The sequence below is a fragment of the Rutilus rutilus genome, assembly GCF_951802725.1.
Source record: "Rutilus rutilus genome assembly, chromosome: 23".
NCBI classification, from domain to species: domain Eukaryota; kingdom Metazoa; phylum Chordata; class Actinopteri; order Cypriniformes; family Leuciscidae; genus Rutilus; species Rutilus rutilus.
Genome location: NC_140233.1, coordinates 14,248,025 through 14,274,390, shown reverse-complemented (window position 1 = coordinate 14,274,390; position 26,366 = coordinate 14,248,025). Strand labels below are relative to the sequence as shown.

The following is a 26,366-nucleotide window of genomic DNA, read 5'->3' as shown; positions in this document are numbered from 1 at the left end:
CTATTCAATATCTCAATGTGAGCACTCCAACAGAGCCTGATCGATCCAACGGTGCCAATTAAACCTCAAGCCCTTGTCTTTCAGAATCACGTTGGCCCTTATGTAAAGTGTTGCATCTGTCACTCAAATGACCAAAATGGCCATTTTGTACTTAAAATCAACATCTGGATCAGATACGGATGTGTATTTAACATATTTAGGTGTATAAATACGATCTTATTAGAGCATGCATGTGTTTTTATTCTCAACAGAGCATTTGAGAGAGTTTTTGACATGCACTGTATTGCAATTTCCCTCTATGTGAATCTGTGTCTCTCTAATCCAGCAGTCTGTATCCTGTGTTGGGGAAGAAGAGGGGGTTGTATGTGTCTCTGTAATCTTGCTATGTCTGTGTGGAACTGTGTTGGTAATCCTGCTATGTGTGTGTGTGTGTGTGCATGTATGTGTTCACTCGAGTGTGTGTCTTCAATGTAATCCTATGACAGCGAGCAGTTGTGCATGTGAATGGTCGTCAAAGTTAAAGCATACATGCCTTGTGCGTTTAGTATCATTTACGCCATATGGCCGGCTGCACAGGCACTCACTCGACTCCATGTGTGGGTAGGGTTTGACATCATCAGCCGTCATTGCGGCACTGAGGTGATACAGGAGGGCAGGGCCTGGATCAGGAAAGACATTTGGCTTGATCTCTAATTTACCAGAGGCGTGGCTGGGGGAGGGGAACGATCAGTTCGGAATGACAAACTGGAGTTAGGATGAAGATAGTAAGTAGTCTCAGATCAGCTGTTCCAACTTTTTAACCAATCTAAAAATCTGGTCTCATGTTGCAGATATTGTGGGTTTAAAAAATGGGAATGTGTATTAATCCAGGTGTTTAACCGGTCAGTAGTGGTGATGAAGTTGCAATTTAGTACCTAATGTAATATCAAATAACACTACACTTAATTATAATCAAGTAGGCCTACTTCACATCTGCTTTGGTATGTTGGTCAACACATCAAAATATGTGTATGTAACAGATGCCAACTAGTAAGAGCTGTGTAGACCTCACTCCCCTGGCCACAAGAGGCATACTAGCGACTGACGCTATAGAGATTGCGGTCTTTAGCGTCTTTGTTAATGCGCCCGCCTCCTATGCCGAGACGCCGGTTCCCGCTCAGAGCGGGGGCGAGTAGGACCGGAGGGGTTACACTGGTGCCGTGACCCGGATGGAAGTGAGGTTTAGGGGCATGAGTGTAACGGACGTAGGCTAGTAAGAGCTGTGCATGTAAACCTCACTCCCCTGGCCTCAAGAGGCACTGTAGCGGTTGACGCTAGAGGCTGCGGTCTTTAGTGTCCTTGTAAGTCCGCCCACCTCCCATGCCAGAGACGCCAGTTAGAGTCCCGCTCGGAGCGGGGCGAGTAGAACTTTAGGGGTTACATGTTCTTCTTTAAAACATTAAAGATTATTAAAATATGAATCAAAATGTACTTTAAAGTTAAACGTTTAATTTGACCTTATTACAAAGTGCACATTTTTAAAACTGTGCTTAAGTGTGTTAAGAAACATCATGATACTCTATTTAAGTAGCATGTTATTTGATTAATATTAGGCTATCTGCAAGTGCACTATTTTTTTTTTTTTTTTTTTTGTTTACATATATACATTTAAGGTTTGAAGTACACTACACATTACATTCAAATAACCACACCTCTTTTTTTTCTTTTACCAGGGGTAAAACCTTCTTTCTTTTTTTTTTACCAGGGGTTGATTGTGCCTCCACCTCATAGCAAAGGTGGAGGTAGGGATGGATGCTCAATCAAACCTGAGCTACAGTGCAGCGGGTTTAGCGATGGAGCGCGCGTCGCGAGTGTAGAGGATAGGCAGCACTATTTATAGCTAATCCTGTTTAAGCGAGGTCATGCTCTCTACCGTCCCTGAGACAGAGCCGTGGAGTTAAACGCTCGCGTGACAGCGTACGAGGAGCATCGCCTGCGCTTTTGCTTCATCGTTCCAAACAAAACAAAAAAACACATCCCAAGAGGCTATTTAGCATTATAAATATCACAGGGGATTTTTCTATGCTTATTTGGCTTAGGCTATATGGGACGGCACATTCCAACTATTTTCAAGAAGAAAAAAAATATATTTTATAAATAGTAGGCTAGGCTATTCTTCAATAGCTTCTCAATCTTTAGACAAAAAATACCAATTCACTCTTATGTGGCTGGATAGTGGAACTAAAGCCTTCAATAAGATAATTCTGTTCTATGGCCCTCCTCTTGTTGCTAATAATAATACATAAAGTTTATCATGGCAAGCTTGTCCATCACATCTCCCTATCTGTGCTGGTTGCTGGTGATGACAGCTGTTTCAACATGGGATGACACCTGTACCTGGGACAAGCGCTGGCCAATGGGAGTCTGCGTTAAATCCCGAGCCGTGCCTCTGACGTAAATCTTCCACAGACTCCAGCGCGGTGGGCGGGTCGTTACGGATCGAGTTGTAGATCCACTGCGCGAGACTACTGATGCCAAGTGGAACTGACGCGCACCGGTTCAAAGTGAGTAACCTACCCATGTATGCAATAAAAATGCATTATTATACGGTATATAAATATAATATTTTTTATCAAATGGCAAGTGATAACAGATTCGGTTTAATAGCGGAAACATGGGCTACTTGAAGTTATTCTAACATTTATCTTGTGGAAATCGCGTCGTTTTTGAACGCCTTTTGGGATTTCCTCCTTATGTTCTGCTTTATACTTTCTGACAGCAAAATATGATTCTTTATGAAAATTCATTACTGTTCCGCCCCTTTCTAAATATTCCACCAGACTTAGGCTATGCAACGAAGAAAAAAAATAATGGTGTTTTTTTTTCTCTCAGATGAATCTTATGTTAAGCAGTATTACATTTTTTAGATACTAAGTCCTTTTTCTGATAAAGTTCGCGTGTGTCAGTCGAATCGTTCGTAAACGAGAACTGTGATTGAGAGACTCGTTTAGTCTTCCTTGTTGTAGCCTAACTTCATACTCATAAAGCGCTTGCAACACAGGGATCCTTTATGGGCCCATTACTGCGCGCAATGCTGTTTGTGTCGCCAGGAGGATTTTGCATGGCACAATGACTTCATAATCATAACTGCCTGCATCATGCTTTCTGCTTTGGGGGCCATGAGCTTTAGGTTTGATTTGTCTGTTGGTCATTTCAAGTTTATAATTTTATGTTGATAAAATAGACCAATAGTAGAATATGTTTATAATTTTATGGTGATGAATGTCATAATATTAACATTTTATCCTGTTCAGTGAGGGAGCAAATTGTGGGCAGTAGTCAAAACAAATTGTGGTAATGTTAACACTTTATTTTAAGGTGACGTAGTTAAACGTTACCACATGTAGGCTACTTACTATAGCAATAACAGTAAATTATGCATAATTACAAGTAACTAACCCTAAACCAAACCCTAACCGTAACTCTAGTAAGTACATTTTTATTTTTCAGTACTTATTTGAGTAATTACAATGTAACTACGTCATCTTAAAATAAAGGGTTACACTTTATTGTAAGTTGTCATTGTTACAGTGTAATTATGTAGGCCTATTTAAGTACTGAGTAATATTAAGCAACTACATGTACTTACTATAGGGTTAGGGTAGGATTAGGATTTGGTTAAGGGGTTAGTAGTTGCATGTAATTATGCATAATTTACTGTTATTATTATTATGGTAAATACATGTAACATATGTAACAAGGACACTGTAAAAAAAAGTGTTACCAAATAAAGTGTAACCCAAAATGTTGATGGGGTCTCAAAAACGTTTTTTTTGTTGTTGTTGTTGAAGTAACCACAAAGTTAATATACACAGACACTAGCGAACAGATGGTGATAACCATAGCAACAGTTATCTGCTCGAGAGGTTTCCCCATGTCAACGAAACGTACATACCACTATTTATCTTTTTATTATGGGTTTACACATTTGTCACTCAAAACCCGTAAGTATTTTGGTTTAAAAGTTCTTAAAGATAGCTAACTATTAACTGGCTTTGCAAAGGGTGGCAAAAGACAACCTGGGGTGTGCGACATACATCAAATAAAAATCCCTTAATGCTTAAAGGCTTTTTATGCCGTTTTAAAACACTAGTTATTCTTGTTTCTGCCATAGCCCTAAATATGGAAGAACCAATGCCAACATAGACTATAGACATTGTGCCTCTCTATACAAAGTGTATTGTGATAAGAGTTATGTAAAAGTCATTTGATATTTGATGTCATACAGCAAAAATATACAATACTGTCCTGTAAAATAACAAGATATTCCTGTCAAATGCTCATTCATTAACACTTCTCACTATTCCATATCTGACTTCCAGAGCATGATGCAAGTGACTCACACCTCTCATTCACAGCATGGATAAATATGGATTTTGGTTTGACACATTGAAAAAGGTGCAGCTGTGTGTGGACATTCTTTATAAAAGTCAGATTTTATAATCTTACAATACCAGTTTGGATCTCACATACAATTATTGTGTATAAAACCTCAAATAGTGACATATTGTTCTTTATAAAATTCCCCTTTTACTGGTACAAGTTTATTTGTGATTCAAATAAATGTACCAAATAAAAGCTTCTTCTTTTTTTTTTTTTAAATACCGAAGAGCAACTCTTGGGCCCCGGGCTCTGTCTGGCTCCCTCAGAAGTCTGAATGAACTGAGGGTACTATCTAGGAATGAGTAAATGTGTTTGTCTGTGTTCAACAGCGCATACTCTTCCATACAGAAGCCCTGGCTGTGTGTCTCACTACTGCCACGGATTGTCTAATTAGATTAAGCAAGAAGCTTTCCTAAGATAATCATTCAGCAAGCCATTTTCTCTAATGGAGACTGTGCTCTTCAAGACTGTAAACTGAAGGTCAAATAATTTGAAGTAAAGGATAATTTTTGGCATGTCGATTCGTAATACGGACTGTTGTGTTGTTTGGGGTAATTGTACTTGACAGCGAGTCACACAGTCTCTGAAATCAGCACCTTCTGACTGTGCTGGTCAAGGTGCTGCATTTGTCTCGTTGCAGGAATGGAAACAAATCTGTGAGTATATACTTTTCCGTCTGTTTAATGATAATGAATTGAAGTATGCCGACTGTCACGGTGGGTTTTAGTTTAGCGCTTCTGTAAAATAATGATTTTGGTCGTTTGATTGGCATGTCAAGGTTGGATTTTGTTGTTTTCTTCTCTAATTGGGAATAAAGACTTATTTGACACTGATTAAACTCCAGTAGTATTGCGAACAAGCATTTAATGTCTGAAGAAATATGAGGTGCTTGAAACTGCACATTTGTTCAAGATACCCAGAACATATTGTGTTGTCTATGACCTTTGAGAGGACTTTAGATGTCACACCAAACAGCCTTTAAATCCTAACATAATTTACAATTACAATAATGCCGGACTTTATTGCTGATTTGCAGTGAAAATTGTTTGTTCATTTGTTTGTTTGTTCAATCCAGAGTTAATATTGTTAAGTAAACTATTTGCAAAATGTTAATGAATAGTATAAATAAGACTGAAATAACACTGGTTTGATCTGTTCATTCAGTTATATCCTCTAAAACTTTATTTCCCACTCTCTGTATTTTGAACAGAACTTTTGAGTCACGTCTATTGTTTTTGGCAGGTCTCTTCTAGACGAGATGCCAGTTTTATGTAACAGGACTAGTTTTAGCATTTCCGCTCTTAAAGCAGACGTAACGGATCTTTCCACTGAAGGGTCATTACAAAAGCCTAATGTCACTTTGTATACCTATCAACATCACAGTGACACATGGTTTGATGTGACTTCCTTTATTGATTGACAGTGGTATCACTGGATCTGGCAGCTGTGACAGGACACGAATAATCACATTTTATTTGGCTTCAAGAGCTAAATGTTCATAAAAGCTGACATTGGAATGATAGAGCATGTAATGAACTTGCTTTCTGGTTTTGTTTCAGATGTAACTTGGTGCACACCTGATGATTTGACCTTCAGTGACCCCAATCAAACAAAGATGAGAGAAGATACACCAGAAAATCAAGTAGAAATGGCATTCGAATTACACCTGGTTTGTCATCAAAAGAGTCGCTTTTTGCATCCCTGAGGAAATAAGTCTGGATATTGTCACCGCTTGCCCAAGGGGAAGCCACTTCTCCTCAGTTTTTTGGTGCGCTTCTTCGGGACCATGGCCAGAAACTCATTCCGTGGGTCGAAGTACAGGGCAGAGGCCAATCATGATGGAGAGTTTGGCTGTACACTCAAAGAGCTACGCTCTCTCATGGAATTCAGAGGGACTGATGGATTACAAAAGATTCAGGAGTGCTTTGGAGATGTTCAAGGAATCTGCTCCAGGTTAAAATCATCACCAACAGAGGGTAAATATTTAACTTTATATTTGGTTAACCTGAAAAACTGTCAGATTTACTGTTGGAGTCAAATTAGCTGTTTAATCATTTTTTTAAATATTGCCTAGATGAATCTTGTAAAGTTGAAATTGGTCAAATTATTTTGATAAATTAAAGTAATGGAAAAACTGTTGCCATGACTTATTGATCTTTTTATATTTGTATTACAGTGCATAGGAAATAAGCATGCACAATTAAATCCAATATCAACTGATCCGATAAATGTACAAAATCTCTAATATCGTCCGGTTACCGATATGGTACCGATATATCATGCATACCTAGAAAAAACATCACTTTCAGCTCTGCTGAGCCACAGGTCTTATTAAACCAAATAGTTTAGTGACGCTGAGGCTGATTTAGTCTGGTGGTTATACTATAGATCTGAGCTGAGCAAAGGTTGAATCTGATCCATGACCTCTCACCATTTCGCTCTTGAGCAAGGCATTTAACCTCAGGCCCCAACAGGAAGATTGTCTCTGTTACAAGTGTACTGTAATCACTTTGGATAAATGCGTCAGTTAAATAACTAATTAGCAATTAGACGTTTCTTTTTCCATTTGCTTGTGTGCGTAGAATTGTAGCTTTCATCAAGGACCATACAGCTTTGATCAAGGACAATATATTAGCTTTTAAGACTCTCTCAGCATCTCCTGTGGACGATGGAGCCCATAATGAGGTTCATAGTTCATCTGCATGCTCCAGGTGATCACTTTAGTTTATGCAGCCTATTTTTGACCATATTAGGAAGGATTTTTTTTTTCAGCTGATGAAAGATAAAAACATTGACAGCCAATCAGAATCCATCCTGCTTTAAAGAGCGTGAGCATTCAAAACAGCAGACGACAAAACTGAGAATAAACAGAATGATATCATGCATTAGTGTGAACGCTAATATAGTTATCGCTATAGTTATTGTTCTTGGTGTGAACGGGCCTTAAAGGGTTAGTTCACCCAAAAATGAAAATGATGTCATTAATGACTCACCCTCATGTCGTTCCAAGCCCGTAAGACCTTCGTTCATCTTCGGAACACAGTTTAAGATATTTTAGATTTAGTCCGAGACCTTTCTGTCCCTCCATTGAAAATGTATGTACGGTATACTGTCCATGTCCAGAAAGGTAATAAAGACATCATCAAAGTAGTCCATGTGACTACAGTGGCTCAATCTTAAGTTTATCAAGCGACGAGAATACTTTTTGTGCGCAAAAAGTAAACAAAAATAACGACTTTATTCCACTATTCATTTCCTTCTCTCTGGGCCTCGAGTGAGTTCACGTAGTGTAATAGCGCAGCGCTTCTGTGTTGTACGTCACACGTAGGCTCACTATTGGCCGACGCTGGTCATGTGTGTGATGCGTGTGACGTACAACACAGAAGCGCTACGCTATTACACTACGTGAACTCACTCGAAAAGTATTCTCGTCGCTTGATAAACTTAAGATTGAGCCACTGTAGTCACATGGACTACTTTGATGATGTCTTTATTACCTTTCTGGACATGGACAGTATACCGTACATACATTTTCAATGGAGGGACAGAAAGCTCTCGGACTAAATCTAAAATATCTTAAACTGTGTTCCGAAGATGAACGAAGGTCTTACGGGCTTGGAACGACATGAGGGTGAGTCATTAATGACATAATTTTCATTTTTAGGTGAACTAACCCTTTAACTCATGTCTTACAGTGGCCTATGTCATTTTGCATTACCATTGAAGTCACTTTTAAATAAAAAACAGTGTGATCAATACAAATTTATAAAACATGTACAATGCATAACATACATAATTTTCATTACATAGAAAAGGAAATGAAAAAATCACGATAATAGTCATTATTTTGGTAAAACTTTACAATGTTTAATTTGTACAGTAACTTGCAGTATAAAATATTTGTAGCATTTATTATTTAGTTAATGTAAAATTCAGCATTTAATAATAAATTATTAAAATCAAAAGTTGTATCTGTTGTTAATATTTTTTTAATGGACAATTAACATTTGTATTTTTTGCTCATTGTTATTTTATGTTAGTTTATGTATAAACAAACATGAACTAATGGGACCTTATTGTAAAGTGTTAATGATATTTGAAATGATTGACAACCCTAACATTTTAGTCATTATTTCTGCTTTTCCAAGTGTCTTTCTAAGTGCCCCTGGTTAGGAATCAAAGCTATAATCAATAACAATATTTAAAAAGTTTAATTAACCTGCCTTACAACACTTGTAGTTAAATCTCAGTTATTATGTGTCAGTCAGTTAAAATATGTTTAACCACTGGAAATGATTGCCTTTCTTGCTTAGCTAGTGGCATCTGGCATTTGTCACTTAATCGTCATGGTTATCAAAGTGACCATGTCGTCTCAGATTTTTCAGTCCCTTTCCAGTTTGCACATTTCACCTTTTTATTCATCTCCTTCTGTGCTTCTAGTTTAGACAAATCCATCTACATAATATTTCAACAAACTCAACTCCAATCATTTGTCTTACACCATGATAAGCTTATGTTTCCCTTGATAATTCCAGCGAAATATGTTTACAACTACTCTTGTGATTCTTTCATTTAAGATTTTTATGTGCATTATAAATACACGGTCTATCTGTTTTGAAGACTCTCTTGTAACAATCTGATCTTGATTATTGGTGCATTAAGTCCAATTTATCTTGTCATCCATCTATATTATCTGGTTCGATTTGCACTGGCTTACTGCTCTGTGCTGACATATTTAGCTCTGTCATGAGCCATAACAGACAGTTGTAGTGTGACAGGTGGGACCAGATCAGTTTACCTCATGTAATCCCACTCACCTCAAACCGAGGCAGGCTCTTCATTGCACCGCTTCACGCTAATCTCACTGGCCGCTGCTCTGCTGCATGGGGTTTACATTCATTTTTGCCCTTGCCAACAGTGGGTAAACCTTTGTGGGGACAGCGGACTAGCGTTTTGCAATTGAGCAAGGGCGGGAAGAGAGGGATTACACTGTGTTAGTGTTCAGGCTGTGCTCTTGTTTGCGCAGGGGTTGGCTTGATATGTTTTGGAATCCATTATGTTTAAAATGAAAAACAGCACAAAATATAAACCCTCTCCAAATCCAATTCAATTTCTCAAGCATTGTAAAATAGAACTAGAATAAGTCCAAGTTTGAGGATTGACTTGTTCACTCAACTTGATCCATCTGTCACTGTCATTTTACAAAATGATTTACAATTGCAAACTCAGTACATATTAACCTCAGCCTCATTCAGACTGTCAGTCCACATACAATTTTTGGAATAAAGCCACGCATACCAGCCTTGTACGTTTCTCCCACTGCCTCATAAGACACAGTAGTCCAGCGTGGCGTCTACACATTGTCATTTTGTAAATAAGACAACATTTGTATTGCAAACCCCTCCATGTTGCGGTTGTTGTTGTGTTTTGGCGTATACCTACCAACGCAACATCATTGGCCCTGTCCCAAATGGCACCTTAAACACTCGCAGTCTTCTTACGAGTCTCTGCAAAAGTGCGCATCAAGGGTGCCTATCAACCGCAAAGGGGGCGCTCGCACTCTTTTGAAACCTAAAATGACAAATGGGACACCCTATGTTCTCATTGACTTAATGGACATGTGCACATACACGCGGCAGCCATTGTAAGTCCATAAGACCGAAAGTGCATATGAAGTGTGCCATTTAGGACAAGGCCATTGCCATAGAAACCGATGCCGATATTCCGGAAAATGAAAGAGTGGCATAGGACAAAATTCGGATCTGAACAGTTGCTTACACAATGTGGACAGTCGATAATTTTAGATCAGTATCCAATCGGATACACAAAAATCAGATTTGGACTGACAGTGTGAATGTAGCCATAGATGGGTGTGATTTAAAGATGTTTAGGTCATCTAAAATTCAAATCTAATTCAAACATTATCTTACTAAGAAACCTTTCAGAAATCTCTTCATCTATTATCAATGTAGGGGTGTTAAATTATGCAATTAGAAAATCCTCTTTGACTGTAATGGCGTTATAATTTTTTACAATCAGAACCATAACCTTGTTAGATAAAATAAATTGTTTCAATACAATATTATAAATACAATATTTGTTGTGGTTATTTGCCCTGAAAATCCAGTTTTATTGCACTACATTTTTATTATCTATACCTTAATGTTTTCTGTAATAGTAATGCATAAGTAATTTTACCCTGCTCTTTCTCTTTGTCTAGGATTAAGTGGTAATTCTGATGACATTGCAAGAAGAAAAGAAGAATTTGGAAAGAATTTTATACCACCTAAAAAGCCCAAAACATTCCTTCAGTTGGTGTGGGAAGCATTGCAGGATGTGACTCTAATTATTTTGGAAGTTGCAGCCATAATATCCTTAGGCCTTTCCTTCTATAAACCTCCTGATGGCGAGAGAGAATGTGAGTATCGTTGGGCTTTTAAGCTTGCAATGAGTAATATGCCTCTGTATCTCCTGCTCAGTGGTACTCTGGAATAACAATGAATTTGAAATTGTAACATGGCCTGAAGGTGACGTAGTGCTATTATGCATTCAGCTCACCCAGGGCTTCTGGTTTTAGCAAAAAATATTTAAAGAAATATTTTTATCTGAGCCCTGTTCTGCATTTAGCAGTAAAGTCCTGCATACCCTGCTGAAAAATCCAGCATAAATTCCATAAATTCCATAGTGCTGATATAGCTAGTGAACCAAAATAGTCATGCTGTTCTCAATCAAAACTGAGCTGGTGTAGCTAGTCCACCCCCATTACCGTTTCCCATTCTGGTACCATCATGCAAAACACACCTTTTATTGATTAACAGCAATGCCGGATTTTCAGCAGGGCATCCTTTACTTATAAACAAGATGCAAAACTGACATTTTGCCATCTATGAAATTGCCTTCCATGGGCCAGATTAACGTGAGACTGCAATCCTGTAAAAGCACCAATGGGAGTGGAAAGTTCTGCATGCTATTTATTGACACAGACAAATTCGCATAAGGTCGCAAACAAACAGAGCTGATGATAATCGGGTGTGTGTGATCTACTGACAACACAGGCAAAGAATGGGTTAAGACATGCTTTTTTGTGGCGTTAAATAATTGTGCAAATACCAGTGAATTGATTACCACAAACCTTAGTAAATCATGTTGCATGATTCATTTAAATACGCTCCTCCCATAAATATTGCGGATGAAAAGGAAAGTCCTGCAAATGCATATGCAATAAGGTTAGGCGTAAAAATTACTCTGTCCATGCCATTTCATCGCTGATTTTTCACTGCGGGTATTTAGTAAATCCAGACAGTAGTTTTTTAATGCCAAAAGACGGTTTGCGCTGGCCCCAAGTATGTTGTATTATTTTTATTTGTAAAAACATGGGTTAATATAAATTATTTTCTTGCATGTTTGTGACACAAGTCAATGGGTCAGTTGCAGCATCATATTCAAGATGAGTCAGTCTCTCAATGTTAAATTTGGACCCTGCTTATGCTGCACGTGCAACTAAAGTACCTGAAATTCTCCTAAATTAACACTTCAGACTTATATACACTAATCATCTGCATTTGTTGGATAAAAAATACAGTAAAAACTGTAATATTGTGAAATATTATTACAATTTAACATAGCTGTTTTCTATTTTAATTAATTCCTGTGATCCAAAGCTGAATTTGCAGCATTATTGCTCTAGTCTTCAGTGTCACATGATCCTTCAGAAATCATTCTGATATGCTGAATTGCTTTATTATTATCAATGATAAAAAACAGTTGTGCTGCTTAAAGCTGCATTCAGTAACTTCGGGATTTCTTCGCTGTATTCTCGCTTTTTGCTCGCAGGTTTCTCTCTAGAGCTCCCCCCACAGCTTCGGAATAGATATTTGACAACACTGTTGTAAAAACTCGTTGGCTATTCTCAGACACCAGAGGCTAGTAGATCAACGACATCAAAGCAGATGGGACATTCTTTAAAACGTCTTCTTCATTCGGGTTTGAACAGCGTGAGGGAGCGCAATAATGACGGCATTTTAGCAGATTTCTTTTGGCCGTAAAGCAATTGTTTACATCGCGAGACCTTATATCACACGAGACTTCCTGACGCGGCGGCCGGCGGCCCGCCCGCCCCAAAGTTGCAAGTGCGTATTTTCCGCTCACGGGCACCAGGGGGGTGCGAAACGACCACCATTCAACCCGAAATAAGTAATATAACCATTCCAATGACTCCGAAGCTGTTCAGTTAAGGTAAAAAAAGTTACTTAGTTCACCTTTAATATTTTTGTGGAAACAGTGATACATTTTTGATGAATAGAAAGTAAAAGAGAAACAGCATTTATTTGAACTAGAAATCTTTTGTAACATTATAAAAGTCACTGCTGAACTGTCACAACTGAATTTAATTGCTGAATAAAAGAAAAAATCTTGCAAACTTTTGAAAGGTAGTGTGCATTTAACATATATATAGTCTTATAATCTAAGACTTATATACACAAGTTGCCATTGTAGCTATTTCTTACAGTTACTTTCACATTGGTGCAGACTGTGGTAGGGCGGCTGGAGGAGCTGAGGACGAGGGTGAGGCAGATGCGGGCTGGATTGAGGGTGCTGCCATCCTCTTGTCCGTCGTTTGTGTGGTTCTTGTCACGGCATTCAACGACTGGAGCAAAGAAAAACAATTCCGAGGGCTGCAGAGCCGCATCGAACAAGAACAGAAGTTTACTGTGCTTCGAGGCGGTCAAGTCATTCAGATTCCTGTATCCGAGATTGTGGTTGGAGACATCGCACAAGTAAAATATGGTAAAATTATGGTCTCCCTTGTGATTCAAAACTGTTTTTAAGATAGTCTGACATATTTAATCAAGATTTCATTATTTACTCAACCCTCGTGTTGCTTTAAACTCACATGCTGTTAGATGGAATTTTTGAAGAATATGTAAACAGCTCTAGCCATAGAGTGATAGATTATGGTGACCATATCTGTCTCAAGCTAAAAAAAAAGGACACTTTTTAAATTTTTTTATTCTGCATGTGAAAGTGCTAGATGAAAGGTTCAAGGGAAGTCAATATTAGCAGTAAATGACATTTCAGTTTGATTCTCACACAGACCTATAACTTCAGTAGAGTCATGTGAACTGGTGTTGTGGTTCTTTAAATTGTCGTTGAATGAAAAGAGCTGTATGAAGGGGAAACAAGCTGCATACTGGTTTGGAACAACACGAGGATGACAAAATCATCTTTTCTGGATGAACTATTTATTCCTTTAAAAATAAAATACAGGTTTCTTGCATTAGTCTGTTTTTTGTTCTTGCGTTTTGGTTTGCATCGGTCTTGCTCGATTAAAACCTCTCTTTTGGCTTGCAAACATCTGTCTATTGTGTCTCAGACGACACCATCTGTCCTTTGTGCTTGCAGGTGACCTCCTTCCTGCTGACGGTGTACTAATCCAAGGCAACGATCTGAAAATTGATGAGAGCTCCCTCACTGGAGAGTCAGACCATGTCAAAAAAACTCTGGACAAAGACCCCATGCTTCTTTCAGGTTTTTCCTTTGCTTTTCTTGAAGTGACAATAATCGTAAAATTCAAAAGGTCAAGACTGATGCAGTTTTGACTCATATCCCTATTTACATGTCCATTTTTATCCTGTTTGCTCAGGCACGCATGTGATGGAGGGCTCCGGAAAAATGCTGGTCATTGCAGTGGGGGTGAACTCTCAGACGGGAATCATCTTCACTCTGCTCGGAGGCGGAGATGATGATGATGATGACGATGACGATGAGGAGAAAGAGAGGAAAAAGAGGGAGAAGGAGGAGAAAAAGAGGGAGAAAGAGGAGAAAAAGAAAGAAAAAGAGAGGAAGAAGAAGGAGAAGAAAGAAAAAAAGAAAAGTACGTTGCTCAAGATGAGTTTCTGAAATGCATTTCCAAAATAATTCCTCAAGTATCGATTCTTTTCTAACCGAGTTTAGAATTTGAAATGCATTTCTTTTGCAATTTTGCCCAGGAACTGTGTAGATGCATCATTTTAAACATACATGACTAAAATCTCACTTCATCTCCAAATGGTCTGTATCTATAAATATCACAAATATGTGATTGATCCATGTCACTTTTCAACAGACAAAAAGCCAGATGCAACAGATAAAAAGAAAGGTGTGTATCAGCACATATGCTGTAATCGTAGATCATAGCATTTCCTTTAGATCAGTGGTTTTCAGCTGGTGGGCCGTGACATAAATGTGCCGCAAGTCTGTTCTGATGGGTTCTGACAAATGTTCTGACAAAAACACTGCTAAATGCAAATTATAAAATGTGACTAACCATTTAATCAGGCATTGCTTCCTATATCTTTGGTTGTTGATCAATCAAACCAATGAGACAGTATTTTTTGGTGCAAATTCATCTGCCACTTGGATAAATCTAGCCTATGCAGTGATAATATTAATAGATTTTAATGTTTGGCGTGATTCCCCCAAAGTAAATCCCACCCTGCAGCTAATTTCATTGGTTAAGGTTACAGTGACGGCTAGGTTTAGGGATCAGTGTTTGGTTTAGTAGGCAATCAGTACAGTGATTGACATGACCAATGAAATATTTCGAATCGGCTACAGGGCGGGATTTCCGCTGACCTGGTTTGGGGGGAAAAATCTCGCATTTGATATTTTCACTTTTGTATGGCAAAACCAGTTGAGAACCACTACAGGAAAATTAGTTACAGGAAGTAGCAGTCACTGACATTGTTCAGTCAATAGTTGCTCTTTTGCAGTAAGAAGATTGATATGATTAGCAGTAAGAAGATTAACGCCTTTGGCCTTACAGCTCTACTTTTTCCTCTTGTCCACATACAAACACATACAGGCAGACACAAACTGTAGATCTCCACAGTAAACAATGTGTCACAGTTTCCACAGAAGCATTAAGCAGAACAACTGTTTTTGGTAATGAGAAATGTTTCTTGAGCAACAAATCGGCATATTAGAATTATTTCGGAAAGATCATGTGACATTGAAGACTGGAATAATTATGCTGAAAATTCAGCTTTGGCATTACAGGTATAAATTACATTTTAAAATATACAGAGCAATTCTTCACACCATCGGTGCTCGGGCCCTAAATATATTAAAATAGAAAAGTTTATAAACACTAAAAAGTTAACATGCAGTTACATTATGAAGCGATTTCGTATATTTTGTATTTCGTAGCGCAATGTATTCGGGTTCAGTCATTTTGACTTCAGTGACACCTCTTTATTTTAAAAAACACATTTTTAGGTTACATGACAAATCATTTTAGTTCAGTAACAGTTTGATACATGCACTTGCATAGTTTTAAACTTAAAGGTGCTCTAAGCAATGTTGGGTGACGTCACTTCTTGTTGATGTTCGAAGTATTGTCAAACAAAACGGAAGCTAGCTCGACCCTCCCTCCTCCTCATCCCGTCCCCAAATCATTCTTGTTGGTTATTGGCTGGAACACTGTTTGTTATGTTTCGTGGTCCAGGCTGGGCCAGTTTGTTTTTGTTGCCGTTTGTGGAGTCTGGGCTGTCTACAGAGACCGTGTTTTTTACAGTGTGTTCAGGGGAAAGGCAGCTAGCAGATAGTGAGAAGATCTTTGCTGAATGTGACAAAAAAAATGTTGGCCTAAAAAACGTGTGACATCCCTTAGAGCAGTGGTTCCCAATTCCAGTCCTCGTGACCCACTGTTCTGCACATTTTGTATGTCTCCCTTATTTAACACACCTGAACCAGATCATCAGCTCATTAGGAGAGACTCCATGAACTGAACTGAGTGTGTCAGATAAGAGAGACCTACAAAATGTGCAGAGCAGTGGGTCACGAGGACTGGAATTGGGAACCACTGCCTTAGAGCACCTTTAACTTTTTGGTTTCTGCCTCATTCAGAGAAGGATGGAGGCACAGTGGAGATGGAGCCCCTCAACAGTGATGATGGAACAGAAGAAGAGCAGAAAAAAACCAAGATACCAAAGAAAGAGAAATCGGTACTTCAAGGGAAGCTTACTAAACTAGCTGTACAAATTGGGAAAGCAGGTACAAAAATATTTAAAAAATTTCTTCCAATTTGCAAGATTATTTTTGGTCCAATTTATATGTGTTGCCTTGTTTCACAACATCAAAGTGATGTGCATGTGTGTGTGTTTTTTTTCCTTCTTTTTTGACAGGTCTCCTCATGTCGGGCATCACAGTCATCATTCTTATCGTGTTCTTTTTGGTGGACACTTTCTGGATCCAGGGGCTTCCGTGGATCAAAGAATGCACTCCCATCTACATCCAGTTCTTTGTCAAGTTCTTCATCATCGGTGTCACTGTGCTGGTTGTTGCCGTGCCTGAGGGTTTACCCCTTGCCGTCACCATCTCATTGGCCTATTCTGTAAAAGTATGTGGTTCATGTTTTGCAGAACTTTAATGACCAACTTGTTCATACAAAAGGTACATACTGTAGTAAAGTCATCTATTTCATTCTCTGTAGAAAATGATGAAGGACAACAACCTGGTGAGACATCTGGACGCTTGCGAGACGATGGGCAACGCCACTGCGATTTGCTCTGATAAAACGGGCACACTTACCATGAACAGAATGACAGTGGTTCAGGTGTATATTGGAGACAGACACTACAGGAAGGTCCCAGAACCTGATATGATTCCTGGCAACATCATGAATCTGCTCGTCACGGGCATCAGTGTTAACTGTGCGTATACTTCAAAAATAATGGTAAGAAACAATATTTTGCACGAATGTGTGTTTGTGTGAGAGAGTCCTCAAAGACCAGCAACTGTCATCAACATACTTTTGAATATACAGTGGGTTCTAAAAAATGTGACCACAGGAGAAAATGTTTTTCATTACAAATGATAGTATCACTTAGTATAGAAATTTGAGTGACTTTAATTATGCCCCATTTTGATTTAATGGCACCAACACATGAGCTGCGTGAACTCCACAAGCTTCTGTAAAATAATCAGTGTCACAAGTTAGTATAATAGATTAAATATAATATAGTATAATATATTATATAAAAATGTCTTCTTCATTTTATGTATATTATACTATATTTAATGAATTTCTTCATTTTATGTCATAACCTTTATTTCTAATTCATGCCTATAGAATTTTTTTTAATTTTTAATTTAAAGATAAATAAATGTGGTTTCAGACTTTTGGACCACACTACGTTAAACCTTTTTTTTGTCATCATTTAAATTATTTAAGCTCTTTTGTTAGATTAGACTTGGTTTCATGATTTTTATAAATCCCTTTTTTCTGTCTAGGCTGCTGAGAAAGAGGGTGGTCTGCCACGACAAGTTGGGAACAAAACTGAATGTGCCTTGCTAGGGTTTACCACTGATTTACGGAAAGATTACCAAGCCATTCGCTGTGAATATCCTGAGGAAAAACTGTACAAAGTATACACATTTAACTCAGTCAGGAAATCCATGAGTACCATCCTCAAAAATTCAGATGGAAGTTACCGTATGTTCAGCAAAGGAGCATCAGAAATCCTCCTGAAAAAGTAAGTACGCATTTAATATTTCAGATGAGAATGATTTTGAGATTATTTGCTACTTGCTTGATGGTATTATTAGGGTGGGGAAACATTCTCAATACAGCATTTGAGTGGACAAAACTCTGTATAGTTCAGGGTGAGTCATCATTATTTTTGATCCAGTTTTCCTGGAAGAGATGGAGCATTTAATAGTTTGGAAACACTAAAGGCACAGTCACATTACCAAAATGTTAGTGAAATTTAACTGGCAAAAAAGGTCCATTGTCTGTTGTCAACAGATGCACAAAGCACCATTCATATGGAACAAATATGGGAAAAAAAACTTGGATCTGCTTGGGGAAATGTTTCACCCTTATGAAAAATTACAGATATTGCTGATTCCTGTTTTTAGATATTTCTATGTTTTTGAAAGAAATCAACACTTGTATTTAACTAGAATGCAATAAATTGATCAAAAATGACTGTAAATACATTTACAATGAAACAAATGAAAATGATAATGTTACAAATGAAAGCTTAGTAATACGAATTGCTTTGAATGCGAGACTACGTACTTGTATCATTAACTTACAAGTTATAATCTTTAATATTTCCCCAGGTGCTGTAAAGTCCTGTCAAGCAATGGCGATGCCAGAGTCTTCAAGCCCATAGACCGGGATGACATGGTGAAAAAGGTGATTGAGCCCATGGCCTCTGAGGGCTTGAGGACCATCTGCCTCGCCTACAGGGACTTCCCTGTTTCAGATGGAGAGCCTGATTGGGATGATGAGGCAGATATCCTGACTGGTCTCACCTGCATTTGTGTGGTGGGCATTGAGGATCCTGTTCGACCAGAGGTAATTGCTCACATGACCCTTAATCCTCTTCCATCCACTTTCATACATGGAAAATGTGCATTTGATAGTGAAAACAAAGCAAGGACGAGCTGAAGTGCTCATTACTGTGAGTCAGCATGTGTTTGTTAACACCTAAACCCTGGGTGGTATAATCTCCACAGGTCCCTGATGCTATTAAGAAGTGCCAGAGAGCAGGTATCACTGTGCGCATGGTCACAGGAGACAACATTAACACCGCTCGAGCTATCGCAACCAAGTGTGGAATTATCCATACCGGTGACGACTTCTTGTGCATTGAAGGCAAAGAGTTTAACAGGCGGATACGCAATGAGCTGGGAGAGGTGAGGTGGTCAAAAAAAGTTCTTGATCATTTTTCATTCAAATAAAAGGTTGATATTAAAGGCCTCATCGTCTTTTCAGATTGAGCAGGAGCGCCTGGACAAGGTCTGGCCCAAACTGCGCGTACTTGCAAGATCTTCTCCAACTGATAAGCATACATTGGTCAAAGGTAATCAATCTTAAAACGGGACTGTTGCTAATACTTGTGGTGCATATTACAGTCTGACTGCATTTGAAATGTTGTGCTGTTTCTTCAAGGTATAATCGATAGCACCGTCGTTGAGCAGAGACAAGTAGTTGCTGTCACTGGAGACGGAACCAACGATGGCCCTGCGCTAAAAAAAGCTGATGTTGGATTTGCGATGGTATGATTTTTCAGTTTTAAACAACTGACTAGCACATCACTGTAACAGATCTAACACTTTCAAATGAAAATTGAAGTTACGACAAATGAAAAAAGAAACAATCTCACTATGTTTCAAACCATGTTGAAAATTGAATCTGAATGTTGAATGAAAATGAAGCAGTGTTTCATCCCATGTGTTCAAGAGACTAAAATGTTTACTTATGGGGAAATAAGCACAAATGAAAATTCCCCTGGATAATCACTAGGGAAGTTAGTTATGAATATAATAAATTAATTTTAATTTAATTGTATCTTTTTTTATCTTAATGTGTGGTCACATTAAATCACATTCAGTCACATTATCACATTCTATTAGACTAAAATTTCTTGTGCAAATAACGGTCCTTATCCACTGTCAATAGTGTAACGATGCATGAAGAACCGCTCGCACCAAAGTCACTTTCATTTGTAATGCAATATCGCAAAAATAGCATGAACTTACTTAGTTGGAAAAGGAATGAATGTTGAGTAAGTGACAAAATAAAATAAAATTGTGTATCAAAATTTATTAAAAAAGACCAGTACTTTGTTTAGGCTTGGTTTGTAGGGAATTACAAACCTGCGCACATATATTCAAACGCACATAACTATAGAACCAATTCTTAATGCGCATGTGAACGCCATCAGCGTTTATCACAGGTTCGCGTTTAAAGTCTGTGTAGAGAGAATGGTGTCGTCTTAGCGGCCCCTAATTTAATAACAAATGATCGTTGCGACGGAAGCGAATCAATCAAATCTAACTTTAGCTGGAAAATAACCGCTATAAAGCCAAAACAGTCTCTGTTACCTTAAATCATACGTTTATCTCTGTAAAGCTGCTTTGGAACAATCTACATTGTTAAAAGCGCTATATAAATGAAGATGACTTGACTTGACAAGTGAATACATTTTGACAGTGATGTGTCATTTTTAGGGCATTGCTGGTACAGATGTGGCCAAAGAAGCATCAGACATTATTCTGACAGATGATAACTTTAGCAGCATTGTGAAGGCAGTGATGTGGGGGAGGAACGTCTATGACAGTATCTCCAAGTTCCTCCAGTTTCAGCTGACCGTTAACGTGGTGGCTGTCATTGTGGCGTTCACTGGAGCCTGTATTACACAGGTCAGAGTACTGCTTCTTCTTTCTTCTGTCTATCTATCTTGTACCACTTCATTCTTTCCCTTAAACTTTTTTGCTTTTTGTACACAGGACTCCCCTCTCAAAGCTGTACAGATGCTGTGGGTTAATTTAATCATGGACACGTTTGCGTCACTAGCTCTAGCGACGGAGCCTCCTAATGAGGCTTTACTCTTGCGCAAACCGTACGGCCGCAACAAGCCCCTTATTTCCCGCACCATGATGAAGAACATCCTCGGACATGCCGTATATCAGCTAACCATCATCTTCACACTGCTGTTTGCCGGTGAGCATCATCCCGAAATATTTAGAGCATCCAATCGGAGTAAACCGGTTAATATATCTCTGACTTTACCTTTCTCATAGGTGAGCAGATCTTCGACATTGACAGCGGAAGGAACGCTCCTCTTCACGCTCCTCCTTCAGAGCACTACACCATCGTCTTCAACACCTTCGTGATGATGCAGCTCTTCAACGAGATCAACGCTCGAAAGATCCACGGTGAGAGAAACGTTTTTGAGGGCATCTTCAAAAACATGATCTTCTGCACCATCGTATTCGGGACCTTTGTTATCCAGGTACGTTGCATTTTAATCTCTAAAAGCCTGCATCAATTATCAACAGTTGTTCTGAATTCCAACATGGTTTTGTTTTTTAGATCGTAATCGTGCAGTTTGGAGGGAAGCCTTTTAGCTGTGTAGGTCTCTCTATTGAGCAGTGGATGTGGTGTGTTTTCATCGGTTTTGGCTCTCTTCTCTGGGGGCAGGTAGGCCTTTTAGAGCATTTAAACTCCTGCTGACTTTTTTGTTTGTTTTAATTTTTCTTAAAGAAACCACACATGTACAATACAACCAATCAATTACTATACAACAACTCCTGCTGAACTTTGACATGATGCACTGGTTGAAATGTATTGTTTTCCTCACCAAAACCCCTATGACTTCTGACAGTTGGTTACCACCATTCCCACAAGTCGCCTGAAGTTCCTGATGACAGCAGGTCATGGCACTCAGAAGGAGGAGATCTCTGAGGATGAGCTGGAGGAGATGGAAGACATGGATGAAATCGACCATGCTGAGATGGAGATGAGAAGGGGACAGGTTTTGTGGTGTAGAGGTCTCAACAGAATTCAGACACAGGTACTGAATAAATTTTTCACTCCTTTTTTTTTTTTTTTTTTATCAATATGTGGATGTTTCGTCAACTTCAGGCACTTTTACATCCCAGTATTACATTTTTATTAAAGTTAACAGATTATTTTTAATATATAAAGGTCACATATATTCACAAAGGTCACAAAACTGATACTTTCTGCTACTTTTCAGATGCCTTCTATGCATATATTTTGTTCTTAATCTTATATCTTAAAATATAAAATCCATCATAAAAATCATTACATGTTAAAGACATATAATCTAAAAGAGAAAAAAAATATTGTGAAAATTCTTTTTTCAAAAATAAAAAAAATGACAAAATTCACAATTTCAACCAGACAAACACAACAGTGTCAGTGAGAGATCGTGAGCAGAATATATTAATTGTTTGTCATTGCCAATCAAGCTGTAATTGTGTACAAATTATGTATAAAATATGAAAATATTTGTGTATTTAAGATAAATAAAATGCTAGCTATGAAATTAGCCTTAGCAAGACAAAGGAATTTTCTATTTTATTCCAAAAATGTTTAACCTATTATGCAAAATTCACTTTTATATTTTTTTTTAAACATAATTATGTGTCCGCAGTGTGTGTACACAACCACCATTTTGTGGTAAAAATCCACTCCATTTGTTATTTTTCCCATAAATCTGAAACAGTGTCTCAAAATGAGCCGTTCTGGGGTGCGTTTCTGGAACGACGACGTAACTCGCTGCTTAACTACCATAGTGCGATGCATCGTTGAAGAAATCAACTAGCTAGTCACGACTGTTTCCCGAAACCGTATTGTCGCAAAGTGGTCGTTCAACCACGTTGGTTTATGATGTCACGCACGTGGAGGAGTAATAACTTCTTTTAATTGATCTGTTTGAGATCGAATTAACGTTAGATGTTTTGCTATAAATTACAGACATGGCATCTGAGGACTATTTCAAATTTTTCTCAGTTATTTTGCTTTATTTACAGATTCAATCATAGGCTCGTTCTTACATAGTAGATCACATTCGCACATGCGCACTCTTCAAAAACGGTGCTTTAAATCTCTTGACAAACTAAAAGACGTAAATTACATTTTTATGTATTCTAAATAAAAGACACAGGTTGTACTGAATGTCAGCTTGCTTATTTTGCTCAAAATAAGGATTTATTAAGTCCACGTCATGCAAACTAGAAACTATGCTTTTAACCACAGGTCGAGGGCTGTCGTTTCAACTACATAACTTTGCAATGCTGTTTGCGAATGTTCCTTAGAACGATGGTTTCCGGGAAACACTGACTCGTTGAACTATGCTGATAACGACGGAACTTGCGAACATAGTTGGCTAACGATGCTTTTGAGAAACGCACCCCAGGAATGTACTCCAATGTGACTTCACATTGGAACAGGCCCCGCCCACAACTGGCACTGAATCTGCCCTATTAGCTTAGCTCCTTAGCTCCCTGAGTGAGCTGTACACAGTCCGCCATGTTTATCTCCTTGCCAGAGCATTTAACAGCAGCATTCAAGTAAGAAATATATTCTTATTAAAGCTACTAAAGTTATTCATTTAAGAGCAGTGAGTGATTTTCTGTTTTTCTTTTGTTGTTTGATTCATATTAACATCATATATAGCAGTAAATACTGTTTATAACGCTGCTTTCACTTTAATACACAGTTCTAATATGCACATGCGATTTCTTTCACTGCTTTTTAGGTTAACAGACATAACCTTGTGTGTATTTGTTAGTTTAAGCGCAATAAGACGCGAAAGAGGAATTCGTTTAATACTCACGCGACTTGCTGTCTGACAGCCAGCTTTCTGTGCGCTCAGAAAACTATATATCAAAGGTTTAAACTGATATGGCTTTAAAACGCATGCAAATAGTGAACTTTCATGATGACGAAGCGTGAGATTATATTATTATATATTATTATATTATTATTATTATTATATTATTATTTTGTTAGTTTTTGTCAGAGTATCCAAGGCACGAGCTGGAAAGGCACAGTGCTATTCTGGATGGGGAGCAGCAACTCATTTGCATTTAAAGATACATGCACGAAAACATAATATTTTTGCTTCCACTTAAAATTGGTATTTACCACATGGTAAATTATCTGTGGGCTATTTTGAGCTGAAACTTCACAGACACATTCTGGGGACACCTGAGACTTAAAATGTAATCCATCACAGAAGAATATTAAAACAATACATAATTTTGAGGTGTGGTATAAATTATACTGTAGTGGAATTTAATTTAAATAATACTTCTCTAATATATGTGTACTGTTTGATATGGTTAGTTGACAAATAATTGATTGATTTTTTATTCATTAAAGAATCCTTAAAAAATAGCTTATAATAAAAATGATTATTGAACACCAAAATCAGCATATTAGAATGATTTCTGAATGATCATGTGACACTGAAGACTGGAGTAATGATGCTGAAAATTCAGCTTTGCATCACAGGAATAAATTGCATTTTAAAATAGAAGAAATCAGTTATTTTTTTATTGTATTTTTGATCAAATAAATGCAGCCTTGGTGAGGATAAGAGACTTCTTTCAAAAATATGAAAAAAATCGTACCCACCTCAAACATCAAATTGATATTTTACATCTGCAGTGCAAAAAGTGTCATTGGTTAAAGAAACGTCCACTTGGGGATGTTGTTGGTGGTGGTGAAGGGTTATGTTGTTTCGCTCTCTGAGTTCACTGACCTCTGATTTCCATTGGGTTTTGGTGCTTTTTCTTCAGATCCGTGTGGTTAATGCTTTCCGGGACACCATGTCCCCTTACGACGGCCTGGAGACGCCGGAGTCTCGCAGCTCCATTCACAACTTCATGAGCCACCCAGAGTTCCGTATCGAGGATTCAGAGCCATCCATCCCCCTCATCGATGACACCGACCCTGAGGAGGACGCACCTACAAAACGCAACACGGTTCCTTCCCCACTGCCTCTAGTTTTATCCTCCCCTAATCAGAACAATAATGCAACCGACAACAGGGGCTACCATCACAACAAAGATCTAGCAAAAACTGTCCTTCCTCCAACTCCTGGAAGCCCCCTTCACAGCCTGGAGACCTCTCTCTAATCCAGTACCACCTACGTCAGACCACGCCAACAACCGAGGGCACATTAAGGACAAGGTCAGGGCTTCTGGGCCTCTGATAGTGAACTGGAAAAGTAGCAAAACTTGTTTTTTTTGTTTTGTTTTTAATTTCATAGGGGGGTTGTTTCGTTCTTTTTTTTTATTTACCTGCACACATGGAAAGTGTACGGTTTGGGAATGAAGTGTTGCTCAATTGTTCAAATTCTTTCCCTTTTATATTTTGTTCACTTATAAATTTTGATAAATGATGTATTGGCTGTTCATATAGTTAAACCATTTTGAGACGTTTTTGGACACTTTCTTATTTTGGATGAAAAAAAGATTCACATGTATTTGCTGCTCTGTTTAATTGTGAGCACAAACACTTTTTGAAGGTGCACTGTTTGCCTCTAAATAGGTTTTGATTTTGATTTTTAGAAAGCTAGAAGATGAAAATTAAATGGGAAAAGATGCAATCCCTCAACATTTTTTAAGGGGTACTGCAGGACAGTTAAAGGTAGGGTAGGCAATTTCGGAGAGGCTAGCAATAGCAAGCTAGCTTTGAAAGCATTACATCCCACCCTCCCTTCAGAGTGTTTTTCAAAACAACCAGAGCAGAGTCTGCAAAGCGTCACGAGACGAGAGACTTGTGTCTCAAAGCACACAACATTACAATAATAATGAACGCTTGTACCACCTAACTGCTGCAGATTCATTTCTGTGCTGATACTGTTGATGACAGAAACTTATCAAACAGCTCCGGGTAGAACGTCACGGGTTGCCATCTTGTAATTACGGTTACGGGATGGCGTGAACGCAGCACAAGCTCGTTGTTTTGGTTCAGAAGGAACTGTAAAAGGCGGCTGCTGTTGTTTGTGGCGCTAGGTGGCTGCCTGTCTACAACTCTGCATAGCCTTACGGAGCAGGCTGATGACGTGTGATGTCCGTGCAAGCAGGTGCGTGGAGGTATGTAAATACATATGTTGACAGGCAAGTAGGACATTGTATCATTGCAGTCGGACCAATTTTTTGGTCCTGAGACTTCCACATATATATGTAAAAAATATATATATTTAGACCACTTCTATTATTGATTGCTATCAGGATGTAAAGAGGTTAACAAAAAGTGTTTGTGAAAAAAATTGCCTACCTTACCTTTAAAGATGTTGATTTTGAGACTTATTTCGTGAAAAGTAACTGTACTCACAAAAAATGACACATCCAAGGTGTTATTAAGGGAATGAAATTCTTTCTTTCTTTAGTTGACCAAATAAAAATGAAGAAAGGACGTGGTAGTTCAGGGAGGCCACGCTAAAATGTAACAGTGTATTTTCTGTTTGAAGTGTTTTTATCAGCTTTGATCCACTCCACCTCCTTAAACTACAGACGAGGGCTCAAGCACATTACACAATTATGAGGTTCAGTCAAGATGCTGTTGTATGAAATATTGTGATGGTAATATGTGGGGACATGAATATGGAATGTGGTTTAGGATTTGTTAC

General features: G+C 38.3%; 1 protein-coding gene across 3 annotated transcripts; it reads left to right on the top strand.

Moving 5' to 3' along the window:
• Positions 1 to 1,924: 1,924 nt before the first annotated feature.
• Positions 1,925 to 25,308, top strand: atp2b1b (ATPase plasma membrane Ca2+ transporting 1b). 3 transcript variants are annotated; one of them, XM_084397261.1, is made up of 21 exons: positions 1,925 to 2,543; positions 5,982 to 6,398; positions 10,643 to 10,840; positions 12,952 to 13,209; positions 13,825 to 13,950; positions 14,066 to 14,296; positions 14,528 to 14,560; positions 16,309 to 16,455; positions 16,587 to 16,801; positions 16,895 to 17,137; positions 17,695 to 17,936; positions 18,529 to 18,766; positions 18,928 to 19,107; positions 19,187 to 19,274; positions 19,364 to 19,470; positions 20,425 to 20,616; positions 20,704 to 20,917; positions 20,998 to 21,209; positions 21,290 to 21,397; positions 21,582 to 21,770; positions 24,529 to 25,308. In XM_084397261.1, the coding sequence occupies exons 2-21, from the start codon at positions 6,209 to 6,211 to the stop codon at positions 24,865 to 24,867; spliced, it is 3,750 nt and encodes a 1,249-aa protein (XP_084253387.1). In that variant the 5' UTR covers positions 1,925 to 2,543; positions 5,982 to 6,208; the 3' UTR covers positions 24,868 to 25,308. The 3 variants fall into 3 exon arrangements, with proteins under 3 accessions (XP_084253387.1, XP_084253389.1, XP_084253388.1); XM_084397262.1 differs by lacking the exon at positions 1,925 to 2,543 and adding an exon at positions 4,755 to 5,078 and having other exon boundaries at positions 24,529 to 25,198; XM_084397263.1 differs by lacking the exon at positions 14,528 to 14,560 and having other exon boundaries at positions 24,529 to 25,198.
• The last annotated feature ends 1,058 nt before the right edge of the window (positions 25,309 to 26,366 follow it).

Bases quoted from the DNA above. Each gene is read 5' to 3' on its own strand.
- atp2b1b (XM_084397261.1), top strand. From the start codon at position 6,209: ATGGCCAGAAACTCATTCCGTGGGTCGAAGTACAGGGCAGAGGCCAAT. The intron at 14,297-14,527 runs GTACGTTGCTCA...ACTTTTCAACAG, and splicing joins GAAGAAAGAAAAAAAGAAAA to ACAAAAAGCCAGATGCAACA. The intron at 19,275-19,363 runs GTAATCAATCTT...TGTTTCTTCAAG, and splicing joins TAAGCATACATTGGTCAAAG to GTATAATCGATAGCACCGTC.